This window comes from Dendrobium catenatum, unplaced genomic scaffold (genome assembly GCF_001605985.2).
Source record: "Dendrobium catenatum unplaced genomic scaffold, ASM160598v2 original_scaffold_280350, whole genome shotgun sequence".
NCBI lineage: Eukaryota > Viridiplantae > Streptophyta > Magnoliopsida > Asparagales > Orchidaceae > Dendrobium > Dendrobium catenatum.
In genome coordinates, this window is record NW_021598742.1 from 153187 (window position 1) to 174164 (window position 20978).

Consider the following 20978-nt stretch of genomic DNA (forward strand, 5'->3'; position numbering starts at 1 on the left):
GGCATTCAACATTTTTAGTACTTGTGATCTCCAGACAGTAATTTTCGGGAGAGAGCTGAGTGTGCACGATAATCTTGATGTTAGAGATCACGAACTTGAGAGTGGTCGGTATGTTGCACTGATCATCGGGCTCGGTTTTTTTATGATCCGTTATTTGAGAGGAGTTCGCCATTGCCGGAAGAAAGAAGAAAAGTCGAGAATCAAAGACGGGGAGAAGAAAGAGGAGACGTCTCTAATACCATGAAAGAAGTGTTTGAATGAATTAACATCGCCATAGATACAAAGTTCTAATACATGCGAGCCATATATAGAGCTAGACTTATAGCCCAACCTATACACGTGTACAAAAAGCATAGCAAGTTAAATACATGTAGGGGTACAGGCTATATGTATCTGTTATTAATAGCAAACAGGAAAAAGCTTACCATAAGCATTTTAGTTATCAAGGAAATTACACTACTAACATGCCAGGAAAGAACTTCTTGAGCAGAGCAGTAGTAAAAGCTTCTTACAGATTATGATATACCAAACCCCATTCACTGTGTAGTTGACATATAGCAAGCGGTTCTCATCAAACATTTAATACATAAAACAAGCCTTCATGGTGAGGGAAGATGCCAACAAGCCTTCCGCAGTTCTGCTACATCAAGCTCTTCAGGGAAGTTCTGTAGAGTTCAACGCTTTCCTTGTAAAGAGATGTCGAGGAGGCGAGCAACACCGTGTGTCCAAATCTCATGCTCACTCTGGCTCCTGCACTCGAATTCTATAACTCGGCCCTCGGCCGTCCGCAAGCCGAAATAGCGCCGCTGCCCTCCACCTTCAAGCAAGTGCCGGCCAGGCCAAGCTGCCACTTCCTTGCACACCTCTACAACCACACCTGCACCCAAAAGTCACGGAGATGAAAGTGTTTGGAGAGTAAGGCTTGGTTTGGGACGACTTTTGCTTCTTAAAGTAGTTTTTTAGTATAAATTTTTTAATTTTTTACTAGAAAGCTTCTTTATGAAGCAGTAAGAAAGCCATTTGGAGCCTAAGAGTAGCCTTTTTCACTTCTTTGCTTTACAGATTGTTTACTATACTTATCTTGTTTAAGAAAATTGTAATGAGTAATTTTTCGAGAACGAATATGCCAAGAGTATGATATGCGGTGCTGAAGCTATAAAATTCGAAGGACAAAGTTATGCCCAATTTAGCTTCAAGCAAGCAGACCATAAAAGACGTAATGTTCAAGTTAAGCCAAAAAGACAACTATTAACCTAAAGACTTAAGCAAAAGAAAAGGAGCAGCAGGTAGTTGATTAAAAACTAAATTTTTATTTCACTTCTAGTGAATCTCAACATAAAATTATGTTTTCCCTTTGTAAATAAGCAAATTTTAAATTTGGAAGGTTTACTCTTTTTCTTCTTTGTAATTGTCCCAGCAATGTGCTTGCTCTTCATTTTCAGCATCACCTAATTGCAGAATCAGAACCAAAAAGCAACAAAATCAGCTCAAGCGAAAATTTTCAGCTTAACAAAACATGCAGTAGGAAGGAAACCTGGCTCATCTTATTCACATAAACAGAGACAATCTTCCAGTGAAGAGAACCTGAAAAAAAATAGCAAAAAAAGGGAGAATTGAAACAAACACGTAGGACTAATTCAGCTGAAGCTGTAAAGAATTTACCTTTCCTGGTACGTTTAAGTAGCTCAGCTCCGCGAGCGAGAAACTCCAGGCTATACATGCCCAGGAAATCCTCTTGAGGCTGAATCTCATCGCTCAAACCAGAATTACCACTTACAAGAGCAGTCGTGGGACTCTTCTGCTGTTTCTGAACTCGGCAATTCTGATCAAACTGAGAACAAACGCCTCCCTTCTCCACCGGAATCACTGCTGCTATGTTCCAAGCTTCCCTTAGCGCCCTCGCCCTCAGCGTCGCCGCAGCTCTCAAGGCTTTAAACCAGTTAAAAAATTTTCAGGAAGATTTTCATGTAAAAATTACAATTTTATCATTGGATTTACCCGTGGCGGCGGCTGCCGTCAAGGTGACAATATCGCCAGGAGTGCGGACGTTGACGGCAGAGCTAATGACGGCCGCAAGGTGGTCACGTTCGGCGCCCATGGCTTCGGCCGCGTCGACGCATTGGGAAGCCACGAGGGTCGCAGCTGATGCGACGGCCATGTCCGTGCGAGCCGCGCGCACGTGCCGTTCCGACGCTACTAAAGCCGCTTCCGTCGCCACCGCGGCCACCGCCGCCGCAACTCCAGCTACCGAGATCGCTGCGTGCAGTTGCGCGTTGTGCGCGCGAGCCTCTTCTTTCTTCTTCTCCCGCCGATCCTTCAGCCATCTTCCGACCGTTCGGCCGCCAGCGGCGGCCGGACGTAGCTGCGGCGGCTTCGCCGCCGCGCTGATTGCTCGAACATACTGCCAGGGGAATAAGGGTGGTGAGCAGGGTCCAATGAATAAACAGTAAGCTCCATTAATTTACGAAGCTCATACAAATTCTTAATTTTTCCTTGCATGATCAATCAGCATAATCACACTCTTAACTCTTAAAAATCAGACATTTTTATATGAGTATTTTGCCATTGTTTATAAATTTTTTATTGCTTATATTAACAATTTCATTTTATATTATTTCTATGTCAAAGTTGTCAGAGTTAAAAATTGGAAAGACTAATACGATTTTATCATGCAATTTTTTATTTTGCTTGACAGCCAAAGCGTTATCAATTGATTTACTTGACATAAAAATTATTATCACCAAAGAAATTTTAATATAATTTCAGATGGGGACAGAGGTACACAGAGAAACGTGTTCACAAAGAGAGAGAGGCCAAAGAGGAGAGAGACGTTTTCCAGATTTTACGAAAACAGCCCCATGAAGAGAAAGAGTGGGGTCATTCCGGGAATAGAATTTGTAAGTCCTGTAGCAGAGGACAGGCTAAAGAATCAAAGCTGCTTCCAGAGATGCAAAGAAAAAGAAGAAGCAGAGGAAGAGGACAAAATAACCAAACATGCAGATAAATTTTAATGACAAAAATAAAACCAGCTACCAGCTAGATGGACCAAAATGTCCACAAATCTCACCATTTGTTTTGTCTTTATTAATTTCAGATAGCAGCTTTGTTTATTTTTTATAACAGTGAGGGGCCAATTTCGGAATCTCAGTAGGAAAAACCAAAAATAGAAGCAAATAATGCACGCGCCGAAAGCCCAACGGTCAAAAGAGGAAAATAATCAAAGCAATTACTAACAGTCCTGATTCATCTAAATAAAATCAAGTTAAATCGTATTTTGTATTGTAATTTTTGATGGAAAGTTTTCTTAAGTATGTGAGAAAATTTTACATCTGTGAGATTTCTTGCTTCTCAGCAAATCTATTCATGAAAATTCTGTCCTTGAAGGAAATTTTTTTTTCTTTTCTTGTCTGAGAACAGTGAAGCTTCTTTACTCTACTCTTAAGCCTGGGCTATGTAAACTTGAGTAGGGGTATTCTGGGATGATGTTTGCAGGAGAATGTTAGCTGGGGAATTCTTGGCCTAAAGATTAAAGCTTCCCGAACGAAAATGGCATGTTGTGACAGATGCGTCAGCTATTTTATTGAAAAAAGAGAAAGGATCACTCCTCGCTCTCTTTGATTTGCAGAGGTGTGGTTGGTGGGGCAAAAGCTACGGCGAAGGCTGACAAGTTGGTCGCTTTGTCTTCCATGCTTCGGCTTCCAAAAACGACTCCTTTACTTTTTCAGAGAATAGGCAACCATTGCTCTGCTGAATAGCTAAGAGAGAGAGTGAGAGAGAGAGAGAGAGAGATGTAAGACCTTGACGTCATCATGATCGGAAGGGGAGACCGGCGGGCTGTCGGAGAGTGAGCCACCGCTCTGGCCGCCATTGAGTGGGCCGCTGCTGTGGGAGAGACGACCGGAGGTCAAAGGTGAGACTTCTTGCTGCGAGAGAGAAGTGTATCAGAAGAATATTTAAGTAATCAATATAGTCTTAGAAGACAGCAATTCGAGAGAAGAGACCCAAATCTTCAAAGAAAAACTATCATTATGCGAATATAATTTGCATTTACTTAATTGTACGGTGCAAATGAATATCTAATAGTTGAGATAGCAAATAAATCTTAATTTTCAAAGACCTGATTCTCTATTCCAATCAATCTAACGTTCACTTCAACGGCTAAATAAATTTATTTCAATTATAGCGAGCATTATTTAAAATGTAATGCTAAGTCTAGAAATAAAAATTAAAATTAATCAAGAAGAAAGTAACAGAGCACTCCCCAAGCAAAATAATCACTCGGATTTCTGTTTCCAATTTGTCTATAATGGAAGAAAAGGATCCACAGAAGCAAGAAAGCTACAGTCTTACTACAGCTGTAAGCGAAAAAAACCTCGCGAGAACAAAATAAAAGAAGAAGAACTAAACTTCCCCTCTTTGAGCGTTTAAATCACTTACTGACTGAGACATTATTCGCTCTAAAACAAGCTGCGAAGTGGCAGATGAGGCGAAGGAGAACGGGCTTCCAGCGATGGCTGCCGGAATCGGTGCCACCTCCTCTTCATGTTCAGCAATAGCTTCCTCCATTATGATTCCGCCGGAAGCCGCCGGTGGCGGCGGAGCTGCAGGAGAAACCGCTCGTGATACTTCAAGAGCAGAGACGCTCCAAGAGCGAGCAAGGAATTCCATTGGATCGAGAGGTAACTCCGGTGGCCGGAGACCGGCGGACCGCGGCGGACCACTATCGTCGTTCATTTTGATGGCGAAGGTATAGGAGGGAAGAGCAAGAGACAAGGAGTTTCAGAGCGAGCGTGCTCTGTTTTATCTTTGCCTGGTAGGATTGATAAACTTCTGAAGCCTGTCACTCTCTTCAGTTCGCAATTTCTCTCTCTAAAATTAGAGTTAACAAAAAACCCCTATGATTTGATATAATTACATATTTTATGCTATTGTAATTCATTGTAATTGATAAATGTAAGAATATAAGATTTGCCTTGAGGTTGATAGTGATTAGATTACTGTAAGTTCATATATATCATATAATTTCTATGTATTAACAAATTTAATATTAAAAATTAAAAATTTATTTATTTAATAATTAAATCTTTAAACGATATAATTATTTTAAATAAATTTTATTTTCATGCATATATTTAAATGCTCTTAAGTCTTAACACACTAAATATTATGTAAATTTTTAAAAAGATGTGGAGATTTAAGCAACATTCAGGTTTTGTTCAAGTCTGGTCGAGTAGACCAAACAAGAAATAAAAATATATTTTTTTTAAATTGAGTTAGGCTAAATTGAAATACATTAAAAAAATGCTAAATTTACGTAAAATTCATTCAGATCATATTACCTGTGTGTGCAATGAGAACGGGATAAAATTGACGACAATGAAGGAATCGTATGAATAAGATTAGTGTTGAGGATGAGTCAATGCGAGACAGCTTTCTTATTGATTCTCGAAGTAATTTTTTAGCACAAATTTTTTTTTTGTATTAAAAAATTGCTTTAAGAAGCAACAAAAAGCTGATTTAAGAAAATTTCTTATGACTTCTTAAAGTAAATTTTCAGTACAAAAAAATTTAATTTTTGTATTGAAAAAGCTGCTTTAAGAAGCAATAAGAAAGTCATCTCAAACTAAGCCTAAAACTTCAGAGATCATATTGACAGAGATAGAATATGGAATGAAATCATCTCAATCGAAGCCTTACTCAACCAATCCTCCCTTTTGCTCCAATATATTTCAAAATTAGAAATTGTAATATTTATTTCAAATTTTTATAATATCCCACTAAAAAAAAATCAATTTGGTCGTATGAATTTGAGGTATCATGCATGTGATGACAGAAAACAGCTTCTCATTACAAAATTTTTGTATAAGCAGCAAAAAAATAATGACCAAAAGAAATTAAGATTGCCATCTAATTAAAAAATAAAATAGTAAAAAAAAAAACGATCTCAATCGAAGCCTTACTCAACCAATCCTCCCTTTTGCTCCAATATATTTCAAAATTAGAAATTGTAATATTTATTTCAAATTTTTATAATATCCCACTAAAAAAAAATCAATTTGGCACTTACCATAATGGATCCACCAAGACAAATAGTGATAAGACTTCCCACATAAGCAAATCTCATATCCTCTGTCACCTTCAATATATATTCTCACCAAAATCAAAGAAAAGTCTTACAGGAAATCATTTCATTAATCACTTGTATGAGCTCCACACCGTTGATTCGAAGAAAGAGAAGAAAATGGACGGCTGGATGATGATGTGATGAAGCGAAGATGGGCATCTTATCAGAAATGGAATATAAGTAGATGGCGACAAGCAATAAAGATTTGTCGAAGGAAATGAATGATCACAGTTGAAGTAGGAAAAACTAAACATCAGCATTCATTTCTGTGTAATGGGGAGCTCCATCTTGTGGGGGACATATAAAATCATGCAAGCTATCAACTTTTGGTCATTGGTGCTGTGAGCACTTACTATTCAAGTTATTTTTTAGGTCATTATTTTTTGGTGTAATATTAAGATTTTGTTAGGGACAATATTATTATTATTTCTTTTTTTTAGATCAAAATCATAATTATTATTTGTTTTTAATACTTCCAAGAATTTTTTGTATTAAAAAATTGCCTTTCTGTATAGCTTTAGAATTTATTTGGGATGACAATAACGTTTTATAAAATTTATTGTATGAAAAATAGCTTAGTAATTATAGCTGGAAAAATAGCTTTTCATAAAAAAAAATTCAAAGGTTTTGTTTAGGATGGCATTCATACTACTTTTTAAAGTATTTTTTTAGTAGAAAAAATAAAAAAAATAATAATAAGAAAATCGTTCCAAACAAGCCATAAAAAAAAAAAGAGAAAGCAACAATAAAATAGAAGCAAAAAAAAAAAAAAAAAAAAAAAAAAAAAAAAAAAAAAAAAAAAAAAAATTCTAGACCTTAAAAAGCTAGTTTCTCTGCTACAGTTTTACAAAGCACTAAGTAAACTTTCTCTAACCCTTTAATGATTGATTTATTATATTTGTTGCGTCCTCGAATATTCACAGTAGTATAGAACTAAAAAGTTTATTGTCTTTGTTTTGTTTGAAGATTCAGTATATGAAAAGATAAAAGTGTAGGGGTGCATCGTTCGTAAGGGATACTAGAATTTTTACGTGAAAATCCCTGAAAAGGAAGAACAGCCACGAGGCATTGCCCAATTTAAATGAATCCACTAATATTTATTATTCATTACAAGCGATGTCCTTCCTTGAAAAAATGAGGTTGCTCAATGTAGCAAATATACATCATATAGAGCAATTTACATGACTAGAAGAATCTAATGACATAAGAATTGTTCTCAAGAGAGTGTTGACTTGTTCATTTGGTTGGTATGATTGTATTTTTGGCGACAGAGATCAAAGGGCAAAGGACCATAGTCGGCAAGTGATGAAGTTCAGAAGGACCGTAGTTGGATAATGGTTGTCGAAAGGGCAATAATCAGCAAGTGACGGAGGTCGGAGGGAATATAATCGATGGGCGTTGGTGGTCAGATGGATTGAAGTTAGTAGGCGATGATGGTTGGAGACATTGTAGTCGACAAACGATGGTGGTTGAAGGAACCATATGTGAAAACCCTTAAGTATAAAAGAAGCTAAAATCTTAAGCATTGAGATGCATTTTGGTGAAATGGTCAAAATTTTATTAAGAAACTCTACAATTAAGTGTGTTTATCCTAGAAAAATATTGGAATGAGTGAACTCTTGAAAAACTACACTAACAGGACAAAATCACGAGACCTTTAGGTCAAAGCATATAATATATCAATAATTAAGAGTTTGGTCTATCACACCATATTTGATGGATGACGGTGGAGGAAGGCTCTTAACTTGCTGCCGGATGGACGATCGACGATGATGGTCGGGAGGAGACTTAACAGATGCAGGGTGATAGCATGAATTCATCAGTAGTGGTGCTAGGGCGGAGCTCAAAGATTCTTCAAGCCCCATAGCTTTTCTCTTCCTCCTCCTTTCCCCTCATAAAGATTGAGGGTCTATTTATAATTTTTTAGGAGTTACATGCTTAGTAAATATGATCAGGAAGATCCAAGATAGATTTGGTCTTTTTCATCGGATGGTCCATATTGATTCCCTTGATCTTATAGTGTTTATGAGGCATTTAAGTGTCTTAATGATATCAAAATTTGGCTATCTTGGGCTCCTTGGATTTTTCTTGTTGAGCCGCTCGATTCGACTATAAGCATATCATATTTAAATATCATTTGGTCATCCAATTAATTCTTTGAAGCTTCCAAGAATGTTTTGGTCCTTTGATTTAGGCTCGAATTGAATTGTATTTGGTGTCATTGAGTTTGTCTTCTCGAAACATTCAATTTGGCTATAAACTTTTTGAAATCAGAATTTGAATGATCAATAATTTTAATTTAAAAGATCTAAAATCAAATTTGCGGGGTATCAACATTGAACACAAGTTATTTTATTTCCTTTTGAAAAATAATGAGCATATCAATTATGATTATATAAATTATTATTTATGAGTGTATTGGAATTCAAATTGCCAGCAATAAGACAAAGTTTTACAACCACTCAACTATTGCTTTTTTGTAGTTATTTGAAAAATAAAATATACTTTAAATCTGGTATATATTATATATGGAAACAACTCTCTCTCTCTCTCTCTCTCTCTCTCACACACACACATATATATATATATATTAAATTATTTTTTTGAAATTAAATACTATAATGTCTAATTAATTACTTTTTCTTTAAAAAATGGTATTTAAAAGAAAGAGAAAAAAATTAATGTTTTTTATGTAATTTGTAATTTATTATTTACATTGTGTGAAAATATATTCATAAAAATTAGAATTTTTTTTTAAATCTTTATAAAAATTAAATTATTATTTACATTATACACCCATTTTCGAATAAATTTAAAATTTAAAATTTATCTTTGCCGTACGACGTCTGTGTTCTGCGGGTTCCAAAGCCACATAAGGCTTACAAAAATAATAAATAGCAACGATGCTCGCTGTCTACAAGACTATGAAGACTAATGATTCACTCCTCTCATAAATTAAAGCTCAATGAAGTATCAAAGCCATTTAAAATATGCTCAAAGAGTGTTATAAAGCTGATGAAATTATATCTTTCCTCTTTGTTTGACAACTCGTGTACTACAATTAGGAGTATCAATTTTTGACACAACCCAAACAGGATCCGGAAAAATTCTGGTTCGGGTCAATCTAGTTCGGATTGACCCAGCAATGTGAAATTGACACGAAAACTCATATTTGACCCGAAAACCTGAGATTAACCCGCTTTTGAACCGATTTTTTACCCGAAAACTAGCAATTTTGGATCAATCTCGAGTCATTCGTGTCAGGTCGGGTTGACCCGGACACGAATCGAGTCGGGTTCAGGTCTGGAAACCTGACCCATTTTTAAAAACGGGTCGGGTTTGGGTTGACCCGAATAGTGTCGGGTAAGTTCCGGGTTAGACCCGAACCCGACCCGTTGACCCGAATTGACACCCCTAACTACAACTATGTTATTCAAACTATTTATTATTTATTGTCTCTGTAAAATTATTTATTAAATTTAATCACATTTCTTTCATAAATTTTTTAAAAACTAAGTAGATAATTTCTTAATATTTGCTTCATACTTAATAGAATATATGAATAATAAGATAATAACATAAAATAATTTATTAAAAATAACTCTTGGCCAACTCCATCTTAAACAACAAACATAACATATTCATGAATTTAAATGAACTAGACAATCTATTTTAGATTTTATTTGAGACGGCTTTATTATTATTTCTTAAAATAATTTTTTAGAACAAAAATAAATTTTTTGATACTAAAATATTGTTTTAAGAAACAGTAAAAAAATCGCTCGAAACAAAGCCTTAAACTCATTTATTTGCATCATATGCGTTAAATATTTTGTCCATGTTTATTGGACTATCTAAATAAATAAACAAATATAGAATCATTTATTAAATGCAACAGATTTCATGCAACATATAATATCACAATTATAATATAAATTAAAAACTATAGATTAGCAGTATTTATATTTCATTTAAATTTAAAGTTATTTTATTTAAAATTAATTCATATAGACTTATGATTTTTTTTAATATTCTGTTCAATACAAGAGAACAAAAATTTAGAAAACAAAAAAGTAATTATTTTTATGATATGATTATCAGTATAGTAATTCAGATGCCTAATTAAAACTATAATGATCAAATAAGAAGAATTGTTAGAGCTGTAAAATCTCTTATGATTAAGAGAATAATTATATAAATATCACCAATCATTTGATCTCTTTGTTCTAAAAACACTGTCCAATAAATTGAATAATTGAGTGACAATAACCACACTTACTGCCTCAGCTGTATAGGATGGGCACATAGAGCAGCTTAAATGCCCCGTCCTAGTAGAGCTAACATTGCAGCACCGATAGTGGGGCCCATTTGGATTTAAAATCTAAAAATAGTACTAACTATTAGACGAACTTTTATTTGGTCCGGTCACCTAATATAGCTTTATATTCGGACTCCAGTAAAATAGTGTCACATGTTCTCACTATTTACCGCGCGGCTCGACAACCCCAACCCGGAACAGAGACGAGATTGCTATGTTCGTGTGTTGCTAGATATTGTTTGGTATTTGCTCGGTATTAGTCAATTTTGCTCGGCAATAACGAGAAATATAATTATGTGAAGACTAATACCGAGTTTTTCTCGGTATTGCTCGATATTGGTCTTCATAGAACGATATTTTTCATTATTGCCAAGCAATAGCGAGCAATACCTAGAGCAATACGCGAACATAGCAATCCCGGGTCAAGTCGTTGGTCCGCGCGGTATTGAGTAAGACCACGTGATGACATGTTATTGGCGTCCGAACGTAGAGCTACGTCAGGTTACCAGACCTAATAATTGTTCCTATTAGACAGCCTGAAAATTTCTTGGTAAGAAGTTTTAATTCTCAATTGAAAAAAATAAAAAAATATTCCTAACGTTTTTCAAAAATTTTTAGTCCTATATCGATCTACTAATGTGATATAATAATAAAGAGAAGCTTTGTATGATTCTATCTGCTTTAAATATAGCTCATGTCAATATTTTTATTGATTTTTAAAACAGTTTTTTAATATAATTTTTTTAAATTAAAAATTTTCATATTAAAAGCTATTTTAAAAATTAAAAAAAAATCATCTCAAACAAACCCTAAGACTTTCAAAGCTGATTTTGACTGAGCTATATATATAGGTTTTTTACTCATGATTTACATGAGAAAATCTATTATCTAACCATATATTGATGTTATTATTCACTATGAAAAAGAGTTCTTGATTCTATTTTAACTTATATTTTTTGTTAGAATAGAAAAACCTATTAAAAATAATTTTGACAATAACGTTTAAATTTATAAAAAACTACATATGCACAAGTAGAATTGTAAGTGAGCCTAGCTCTGCTCGTTAACTTAGGTTTCATTTAGGACAGCTTTTTTATTTATTTTTAAAGCAACGTTCTAATATAATTTTTTTAATTAATTTTTTTTTAATCAAAAAATTGCTTCGTAAAGCAACAAGAAAGTTATCTCAAATGAAGCCTTAGTTTATTTTAGCTCGATAGCAACATTTCTTTGTTAGCTATTTGGATTTTCAAAATTATATTCGAATTAGTATACAATACAAGTTCTGGTTAAATTACAAATAATACCCACCTCTGCTTGTCCGAGTGGTGAAGAGCCGGCTGGGCAAAGCCCATGTCCCTGGTTCGAATCCCTTGGCAAGCAGTGAAAGCCTTAAGTGTTGGCCCGTGTAAATTGGTGTGGGTTGCATGCTAGGTCGGCCGGGGTTTTCACTGACCCAAGAACAGTGCTTCCTCGTCACACACACACAAAACATAAATTGATAGAGTGCTATTAAGCCTACTAAACAACTAAACTGTAAACGGTGCTGGAATTGCACTGTGTGAAATCCCTAATAAGAAAATAGGGAGTGGGTACCTATGGGTTGGCCCAAAAAAAAAAAGGGCTAATTTTTACAGTTAAATTCAATCATTTGAATGGAAATGAGATAGTAATAGGTCCGACATATACCATAATAGCTTAACTGTGTCTGTATAAAAGTTGGAAAACTTTGAATAGAGGATGTGAAAAATACATTAAATAGATGTTATTCAATGACTAAAAATTATTGTGTCCGAACAGGGTACCGAGCATACCGCGCAGTACCGACCGCGGTACCGAGCAGCTAGAAATGTGGCGTATTTTTATTGGTCTCTGGATGCGTTCGATGTCCGGACACAATAATTACTCTTTAATGACAAGCACAGGTGATAGTTAAGGAGGAATACGTGAGAAATATCTAAGAAATAGAAGAAATTAAAAAAATAAATAATAAAAAGATATCATCTCCCTCCTATGTTTCTCCTACCCTATTTTTTATTAAAAAAAAGATATGTGCGAAATATTTGGGAACATTTATTGTCATTACTAGTGTTAAAAAATTTAAGGTTTAGAAAACCTAAATTGACATGGGAAAAAAAAAAAAGAAATAGAACTTTATCTACCATTTTTCTTAGGGTTGTCAATTCGGGTCAACGGGTTGGGTTCGGGTCGAACCCGGAATTGAACAGGCACTATTCGGGTCAACCTGAACCCCACCTGTTTTTAAAAACGGGTCAAGTTTCCGGACCCTAACTAGACCCAATTCGGGTCCAGGTCAACCCGACCCGACTAAATGACCCGAAGTTGACCTAAAATTGCTAGTTTTCGGATAAAAAAGCGGGTCAATCTTCAACTTTCGGGTCAAAATCAGGTCAATCTCGAGTTTATTGAGTAAAATAGGAGTTTTTGTGTCAATTTCGAGTTGATGGGTCAACCCGAACCTGACCCAATTTTTAAAACGGTTTGATTTGTTGAACTTGAATCCGACCAATTTCGGATTCGGGTTGACCCTAACCCGGATTTTTTTTTTAGTCGGGTACGGGCCATGTTTCGGGTAATGTCAAAAATTGACACCTAATTTCTCTACATCTCCTTTTTCTCATCCAGTATTCTGCAAATCCTCTAAAATCACACATAATTGACCATGTAATTACTATAATCCAACCATCAATTTCATTTTAAAACTGGATTGGGTTAGTGTCAACTCATTTGCAGTCGAATGAAGTCAGGTTCGACCCGAATCCGACCCATTAACCCAAATTAACACACCATATGAGTGAATTTATCTTAATTAATCTAAAATCTAACTGTACAAAAAAAAAATCAGGTCACATTTATTATAATTTATGCCTCTCCATTCCCAAAAAAAAAAAAAACCATGTAATTCTTTACAATAAATATTAGATGAATTAAACTTTCAGTGTCACAAATAAAGCAGGTAACTGAGACAAGACATTTGGACGTACAATTGGCAATAATCTGCAAAGGATTCACAAGTCACATCTCTATTACACAATTATTAGTTGTAATACCCACAAGATAAACATTTGAGTAAACTACACAACCCGAACAGACTGTCCAAGATTTTAAGATTCTATATAAGTGGCATTTATGAGCTCATGTGACTCAGAATAATCAAAACAAATTGTTATGAATCTAAATTTATTTGAGATAACTTTATTCATAGTTTTTTTTTTTTGGGTGTAAACGTAGCAAACTATCGGCGGCATAGTCCAGCTCAGCTTTTATATATATATATATATATATATATATATATATATTTAGATAAATTAAAATAATTTCTCCAACCTACAAGCCAAGGTCAGCTGTGCGGCTCAGCTCACTAAAAACAATGTATTTTTCAAGCAGTTAAACTGCAAAAAACTAAAAGATCTTTAGTGGTGCATTAAAGGTGTCCAGTTATGTCCAAACTCTAATAAAAATATGACAAGTATTTTTGTACAAAGTATGTATAACTATACACGCTATATATATATATATATATAGTGTACAAATTTATATACATAATATATACACTGTGTATATAATTGTACAAATTTATTCACACTATATAATGAAATAAGTACGTAATAATTTTTCATAATAAGATGAGAGAGCACTGTCATTCTTATAAAAATCTACACGCTACGGAGAGAATCTTTGATTGAAGCAGACATGATCCTAGCTTCAGACCTACACATTCACAAAATTGTGAAGGCAAAATAGGATACGGGAGAGATATGAAGTCAATTTTGAGTGTCACATTGGCCATTCGAAGGCACAAGGTCAGAGGAAGACAGAAGGAAAAGGAAAAGAGAAAAGAGCTTTATATGATGGAGAGAGAAAATAGGCGGAGCAAAAGCAGGCGGCGCAGCGTCCAAGGAAAGTAACTGTTTCAGCAACAGCCGGTCTCACATCCAAGAAAGTAAATGCAAACAGAAAAACAAAAGAACGAGAAGATTATGGGGATCTCGGAAAAGAAAGCAGGTGAATTAAAGAATTTATCTGAGAAGGTTATATATATATATGAAAAGAGCCCGTGTTGCAGCTCACTTTGATCTTTTGTGTGAGACTTTTGACTATTTACTAAAAAGTCTTGAATTCAAAATTTTCATATGTGAAAGAGGATTGTTCTAAGGAGACCTTGAAGATCATAGCTGAGATTTCAATTCGGCTGTGCTGACTCGTGCAGAGATAGTGGCTAGTCAATTATTCTCGAGACCTCTACCACACCCTTCTCTACTACCATCACAACCAACCCTTTGAATGAGTAATGGTGAGAAATTGAAGCGATCCCGTGACACATTGGTACCAAGTGAGATTGTCAAAGGGTGTGGTAGAGGTTAAGTTAATAGAGGATTTGGTAGGGGAGCAACTGAGAAGAGGTTTGGAGAACTCCATACTTGATTTATGTGGAGCTTAAGTAGCATACTTTTCTTGACTGAGAAAAAGAACTTCACGTTTATGAAAGACTTGAGTAGCAAGGAAGAAAATGAAGAAGTCGAGTTGCTTCATACTAAAATTGAGTTCATATTCCAGATAAGGTCAAGTAGCAAGTAGCTATGGAGTGTTGCTGGCAATGAGGATGTCATCAACATAGAGGAGTAGAAGGATGCAGAGTTGGTTGTGATGGTAATAGAGAAGGGAGGGGTTCTCTATGCTTGATTTGAACCCTATTGTTGTAGTTGGCCAAAGAAGGTTTCTAATACGTCAAACAACAAAATTAAGAAGAATAAATACATGAACACAAATATAGGGGCTAATTGTTTACTACTTCAACTAATAACGGAAAATACAAATGATCTACACTATGCGAGAGGTAGATCGGCTCTTCCAAATATCCTAGTCACTGCTAGGAAACTATTAGACCGGTCCCTCCTGGACCGGCTCTAGCCTTTTGTAGGTGGAGCAATCCGCCTGTTTGAGGTAGAATAAAGACGCCTAGGATGATTGCCCTCTCCTTGGGATGGGGCCCTAGGGCAATTTGAATAGGAGAACGGGTCCGGCTAGGACAGAATGGTAGGAGGGCTGTTTGGGGATTTGGGAAATTATTTTATGTTTTTTTATAATTATTTTAAATTATTGCATACTTTTTTTTGTTAATGAAAAGAGAATTTATTCCAATAGAAGGTGGGAGATACAAACAAGTCCAACCACAAAACAAACAACACGACATATGAAGGCCAAAACAACCAAGAACATACAACATACATCAACAAGAACATTAATAAACCAGCCGGGCTCAGTTAAAGGTGGATCAAATGCAACGGCCCAAAACGTAGGCAAGGACCATCTAGAGGAGGAATAAACACCAAGCCACACAGATGAAGCCCACACTATCCGTTAGTGGTTGACAACAAGCCAAGCCGTCATGAATGAGAGCAGAAACCCGCCACATCATTGTCTAGGTCAAAAAAACACAAGAATCAACACAATCCACACTAGTAAATGTCAAACGAAAAACCAAACAACCAAAAGGGGAAACCAAAGCCCACACTAGCCTCAAGAAGCATGACCTAACTAGAAGAACAAGCATTATCTTTGGATTTCCTTCTCCGACACTTACCACCACTAATGGATATAGTTTTTTTCAACAGCATGACCCACCTGCAAACAGCATATTCATGAGAATCATCAAGCGTATCAACCAAAATACCCCCAACCCCATCCCCACTATTAGAGGAATCATTCAACCAATTAGAATGATCAATAGGGGAATCCAACAATTTATTAGCCACGTGCGCTTTTAATGCGTCGTTAGAAACTAGAGAGACCGACACATCCACGAATTGAACAGGCTCAGGCACATTCAAAGCTGAATCCAACACAGTTAAAGGAGAAGTTTCAGATGGACTACCCAACTCTGAAGATTCAACGGACAACACCTTATTAACATCACATTGGCCCACCAACACCTCCAACGGCTTAGCACCAGAGATAAAACCATTCTCAACAGCATTAGGTGACACAACTAGGGGCAATCCGCAAGAACATGAACCCCCACCAGAACATTTGCAGGAGGGTTAAAAGCATCCTCAGTTGCTACAGAATTCTCAGCAGAAACATCGGCAACACCTACAACCGGCACAACCAAAGGTTCCAATACATAAACAAGCCGATGAACATTAGCATCAACAACAGGTTACTTAGAAATTATTTCATCCGCCTTATTCACAACAACAGGTGCTTTAGCCAAATGGGGATGAAGGATATGACATTCAAATTTTGATTTCCCCAAAGACTTACAATGAAAACAATAAGCAGGAAATGCCTCCATAACCACCGATTGAATGCAACCCTAATTCTCCGGACCAACCCACACATTATCGGGAAAAGTTTTAGTAACATCTAGTTCAACTAAGACACAAGCAACCAAAGGCCTAGAGTCAGATGATGTAGCATGATCAATTTTAAGGGGAAGGCCAAACATAGAACCCAACCCATGAAGAATCCTCGGAGAAAATATATGGGGTCTCAGTTTGGGAAATGAGATCCAAATAGGAAGAATGGGGGATTCAATCTCAACATCAAATGAAGGAGACAACTTAAAAAAGCTTCATGAAGCAGTTGCTTACAAAATAGGAATAGTGAGAAACAAACGAAAGTAGACCAAATCATTCATCAGTTTGATCAACACATGCTTATGGTTTAGAATAGTGACGGAAAATTCACCATTAAGCTTGAGGTTGAAAAAAAATTTGCGAATAGCCTCAAGCAAAGGTCTAAGAGAAGGAAATTGTCGACCAAAGCGAACTCAAAAGGCGTCGCTAGTGCCAAAATTTCATCTTCCGAAATCCATAACGAGGGCATCCCGTGATGAGAAGAGATATTGAGGTCCGAGAAAGTTGAAGAAGAAGAGCTACCATATAAAGCATCACGAAAAGACTTAGAAAAGGATTTACCAGCCAAAAAATTAGGATCGACCAGCTGTTTGCCCTCCATCGACAAAAGACAACGACGACTAAACAAAACGACCCAAGAAAATACGGACAACACTAAAAAAATTGGCAAGAAACTTCTCTGTGGAGGGAGGAGCCGCCGGAGGCCACAGACAGGGCAGAGAAGGAAGCTCCTCGAGAGAAGGAAACCCTAACAGAGCACATAGCGGAGATGTCCCTTGAAGGCGTGAATTATTGCATGCTTTAAATATATTATTTTCCTAGGGTTAGGGTTAGGTGTTATTTGCTAAAACTGTATTGTTCTTAGGGTGTTTGGGCTCTAGCCGACGGCTAAAGATTTGGGAGAGCTAGATCTTCCTCTCCAATTGAAGATACATTGAATCTTGCTTATTATATCATTAATGAAAAAGATTTTTCTATGGTTATTCCTCTTAATTCTTCTTGTGCTTTGTGTTTGGGGCTGCTGAAATTAAATTTCAGCCAATGAATATTGGATTTCTACGAGCACTTCCTATCAAATTGGTATTAGAGTAGTGTCCTGAGAAAAAATTGAGGCATTTCCTTGCCAATTTCTGCCGTGTTTTCCCTTCTAAATGATCTTGTTTATGTAGGTCGGTTGAGTTCTGTGGATATAGATTTATGATGTACACTTTGTTCTTCTGATGACACTCACTACCAGCGACTTGCTTACCCTGCTTTGTTGGAAAACATATCATTTACCCTGTCAGTTTACCAATTTTGAAGATGAAGCTTGGCACTCATCTTCCAAGATGGCATTCCACAACTTCTATCTATTGCTGGGCAATTCATCCCTCCTATGTAACCGGGTCAGATGACAAGCTTCTTCTATTGGGGCGTCCCTGCCTGAATCCTAGTGGCTGCTCATTGGCCTGCTCCTTTTAAGTCCTACTTCATTTCTATTTTCTTCTTAAACTCTTGACCATAATGTATAAGTTGGTTTCCGCTTAAGGCACACTTATTTGCTTTTATTTCTACCAAAGATCAAGTAGCATACTATTTCATTGCTCAGTCGTCAAATCTGAATTTTTTGTGATATCACCACACAAGAGGATATGCTAAGAAAATTCTAATGTAATATGTGTGCGTGCGTGCGTGCTAGAATTTTGTGGAGGCGAGAGTGGGGAAAGAGAACTATCAGACCTAAATACTACAAGAATTGAGAACCGCCACTGACAAAAATGATCAACTTCATCTTGCTATCTTGGCACACAGTAAAGAGGTCTGTCTCCTTGAATACAAAAGAATTCATATATGAGGGTGATAGAATTTAGATGCAGTCACATTCTCAATTCACATAATACTCAAATATTACCCTCTGCAATCTTCATGCCCTGGTTATAATGAATTAGGCAGCTACCTCTCAGTGCTCTTCTATCTTCTTCAACTCCTTCATATTGGTGGTGTCTACCCTGCATAGAGAGAGAAATGAAATGGAAAATATCCATCGTTAACTAAAAAATTAAATTAAAATTCATCAATTGTTCACGATAAATAAGGGCAGTACAAAATATTTCTATAAGAGTCGATTAAGTTGTTTGAAATTGAATTTTTTTTTGATAAAAATCAGATAATTTAAATACATGTGTAAATCTCTCTTTAATTTTAATAAAAACGCAATTAGCATAAGTTCATCTAAACTCTCCTTTTTCAAACAACTTGCAATTGGAGACATAACAGTACTAAAAAATTATAAATTATCTGTAAAAAGTATTTGATCTAAAAAGTATTTGATCCATAAAAATTTTGAAAGCTGTATACAATCGTAAGTTTTGATCAATCATTAATCACTTTGACACTCTCATAATTAATAGTAAGTCCATGCCCAGACACAACAAAACTTTAGAAGATCACAGATGGAGTCACAGAGCAATATTTATTCGAATTCAGATATAACTTCGTAGCTAGTAAAAAATAAAATACTTTCCTAAGATGCATTAAATGATCATCATGAACATTTGTTATATAATAGAATATCATCAAAGTGAATAATAGAAAATTTTCAATTAAATGTTGCAAATCATGATTCATCATCCTCATAAAAGTAGTAACTGCATTAGTTACTCAAAAGGCATAACTACTTATCATATAATATAGCTTTAGCTTTAGTATTAAATAGCAATTTTTTACTCACACCACCCCGCTTCTCCCTCCACCCCCCCCCCCCCCCCCAAATTCAACTATGAATCACCCTGCAACTGAATTGTAAAACAATAACATCATTCATTACTAAAACAAGGTATAATATATATATATATATATTATAATCATTATATTACTATATATATATATATATATTTGATGGTTGATTTTACTGGTGACTTATTGGTCCTATTACAGAGGGCCTAATACCATCTTCCTTAATTATGAATCAAAGCAAATATAACACAAACCTCATGCTTCCCCAATAAATTCTTCTTGCAAAATTCGTTCAACTTATCTATTAAATTCAATATGTTAAGGCTATTCATCCTATAAATGAGACAATTTAAGCAATAATTATCCAGGAACTGATCAATAATATATATATATCACTAATGACAAAAATCATTAGAACAATATGCTGAAAATCACTAATTACTTCATTACATCATAAGGCAAAGCCACAAACTCAAGTACCACATATGCAATTCCTCAACAACTATGGCATAAGCCTACACTTTCTCAAATGCATATTCATCCAATATAGAAATACTTTTTTATCTTCATTATAGAACATTAGATTCTTGTACTTTTTCTTTAACTTGTAAGGTTTCAAAACTACCCTTCCTCACATTAACCAATAATCAAAGCACTTAGATGTTCCACAAATGAGTAAATTAAATCATGACAAACAATATTTAACTAAAATATATGGCAAATACCATGGCAGTAGTACATAAATGAGATTCTAGTGTTTTCAAGTAGCCAACTAAGTTTATAATATAGACATTTGAAGGTACGTCAAATTAACCTAAACTACCCTTTATATTAATCTGCAGATGCGGTTGCAGGTTTCACTTCCTATAGTATAATAGTGGCAAGACATAGCACAATATTTCAGCAACTTCTTCGTTTATTACTATGATTTATACAGTTTCTCGTGTTTTAAAATAGATTTAAAAGAAGCAATTCTCTTTCATTAAATTCAACCTTAGAAATAGCTACAACGCTCGATAATGACGTCAAGATAATTATAATTAAATAACATCAAATCACATGTTCCTCATCAAAATTAAAAAATCTTCAAAAAATTGATCTCAACATTTCTCTTTATATTTATAATAAACAATTCAAAACTAAGGAGATCGCTACCATGCTAACCAATTTAAAAAAAATTTAAAACACGCCTTCGCAGAAAATTTAGATCCCAAATACAAGAAATACGTAGATTTCCACATAGTTCCATCATTAAATTAGTATACCTACCCTTAGATGAGTAGTTTATGTTTCAGCTGGATCCAGCCGTCCACGCGGTGATCCGGCCAGACGTGCGCAGCGAAGTTTTGGCCTGGACGGAGGCCGCGCGAGCCGCCCCGCCTTGTGGAGCGTTTTAGAAAGAAATTTTTGGGAAGATTGGAGGGAATATTGAATGCATGGC

General features: G+C 35.5%; 2 protein-coding genes across 4 annotated transcripts in view; both read right to left on the reverse strand.

The window, feature by feature from the left end:
* Positions 1 to 353: 353 nt before the first annotated feature.
* Positions 354 to 4816, reverse strand: LOC110093691 (VAN3-binding protein). Its single transcript, XM_020818661.2, has 7 exons — positions 4438 to 4816; positions 3798 to 3923; positions 1999 to 2401; positions 1663 to 1929; positions 1535 to 1584; positions 1391 to 1448; positions 354 to 877 (listed from the first exon to the last, which is right to left on the reverse strand). Exons 1-7 carry the CDS (start codon positions 4732 to 4734, stop codon positions 675 to 677), a joined length of 1404 nt encoding a protein of 467 aa, XP_020674320.2. The 5' UTR covers positions 4735 to 4816; the 3' UTR covers positions 354 to 674.
* Positions 4817 to 15705: 10889 nt separating this feature from the next.
* The window catches only part of LOC110093697 (PITH domain-containing protein At3g04780), a 28143-nt gene continuing 22870 nt past the window's right edge, over positions 15706 to 20978 (reverse strand). Inside the window, exons 8-10 of one of the 3 annotated variants that reach the window (XR_003699956.1) lie at positions 18714 to 18810; positions 16048 to 16088; positions 15706 to 15885 (exon numbers count right to left, since the gene is read on the reverse strand). Coding sequence is in view for 2 of the 3 variants with exons in the window: in XM_028692802.1 (XP_028548635.1) it covers positions 18762 to 18810 (49 nt within the window). In the remaining variant the exon portion in view is untranslated. Of the gene's footprint in view, positions 15886 to 16047; positions 16089 to 18571; positions 18811 to 20978 lie in introns of those variants that run through there. The other 2 variants (XM_028692802.1, XM_020818672.2) reach the window with 2 other exon arrangements.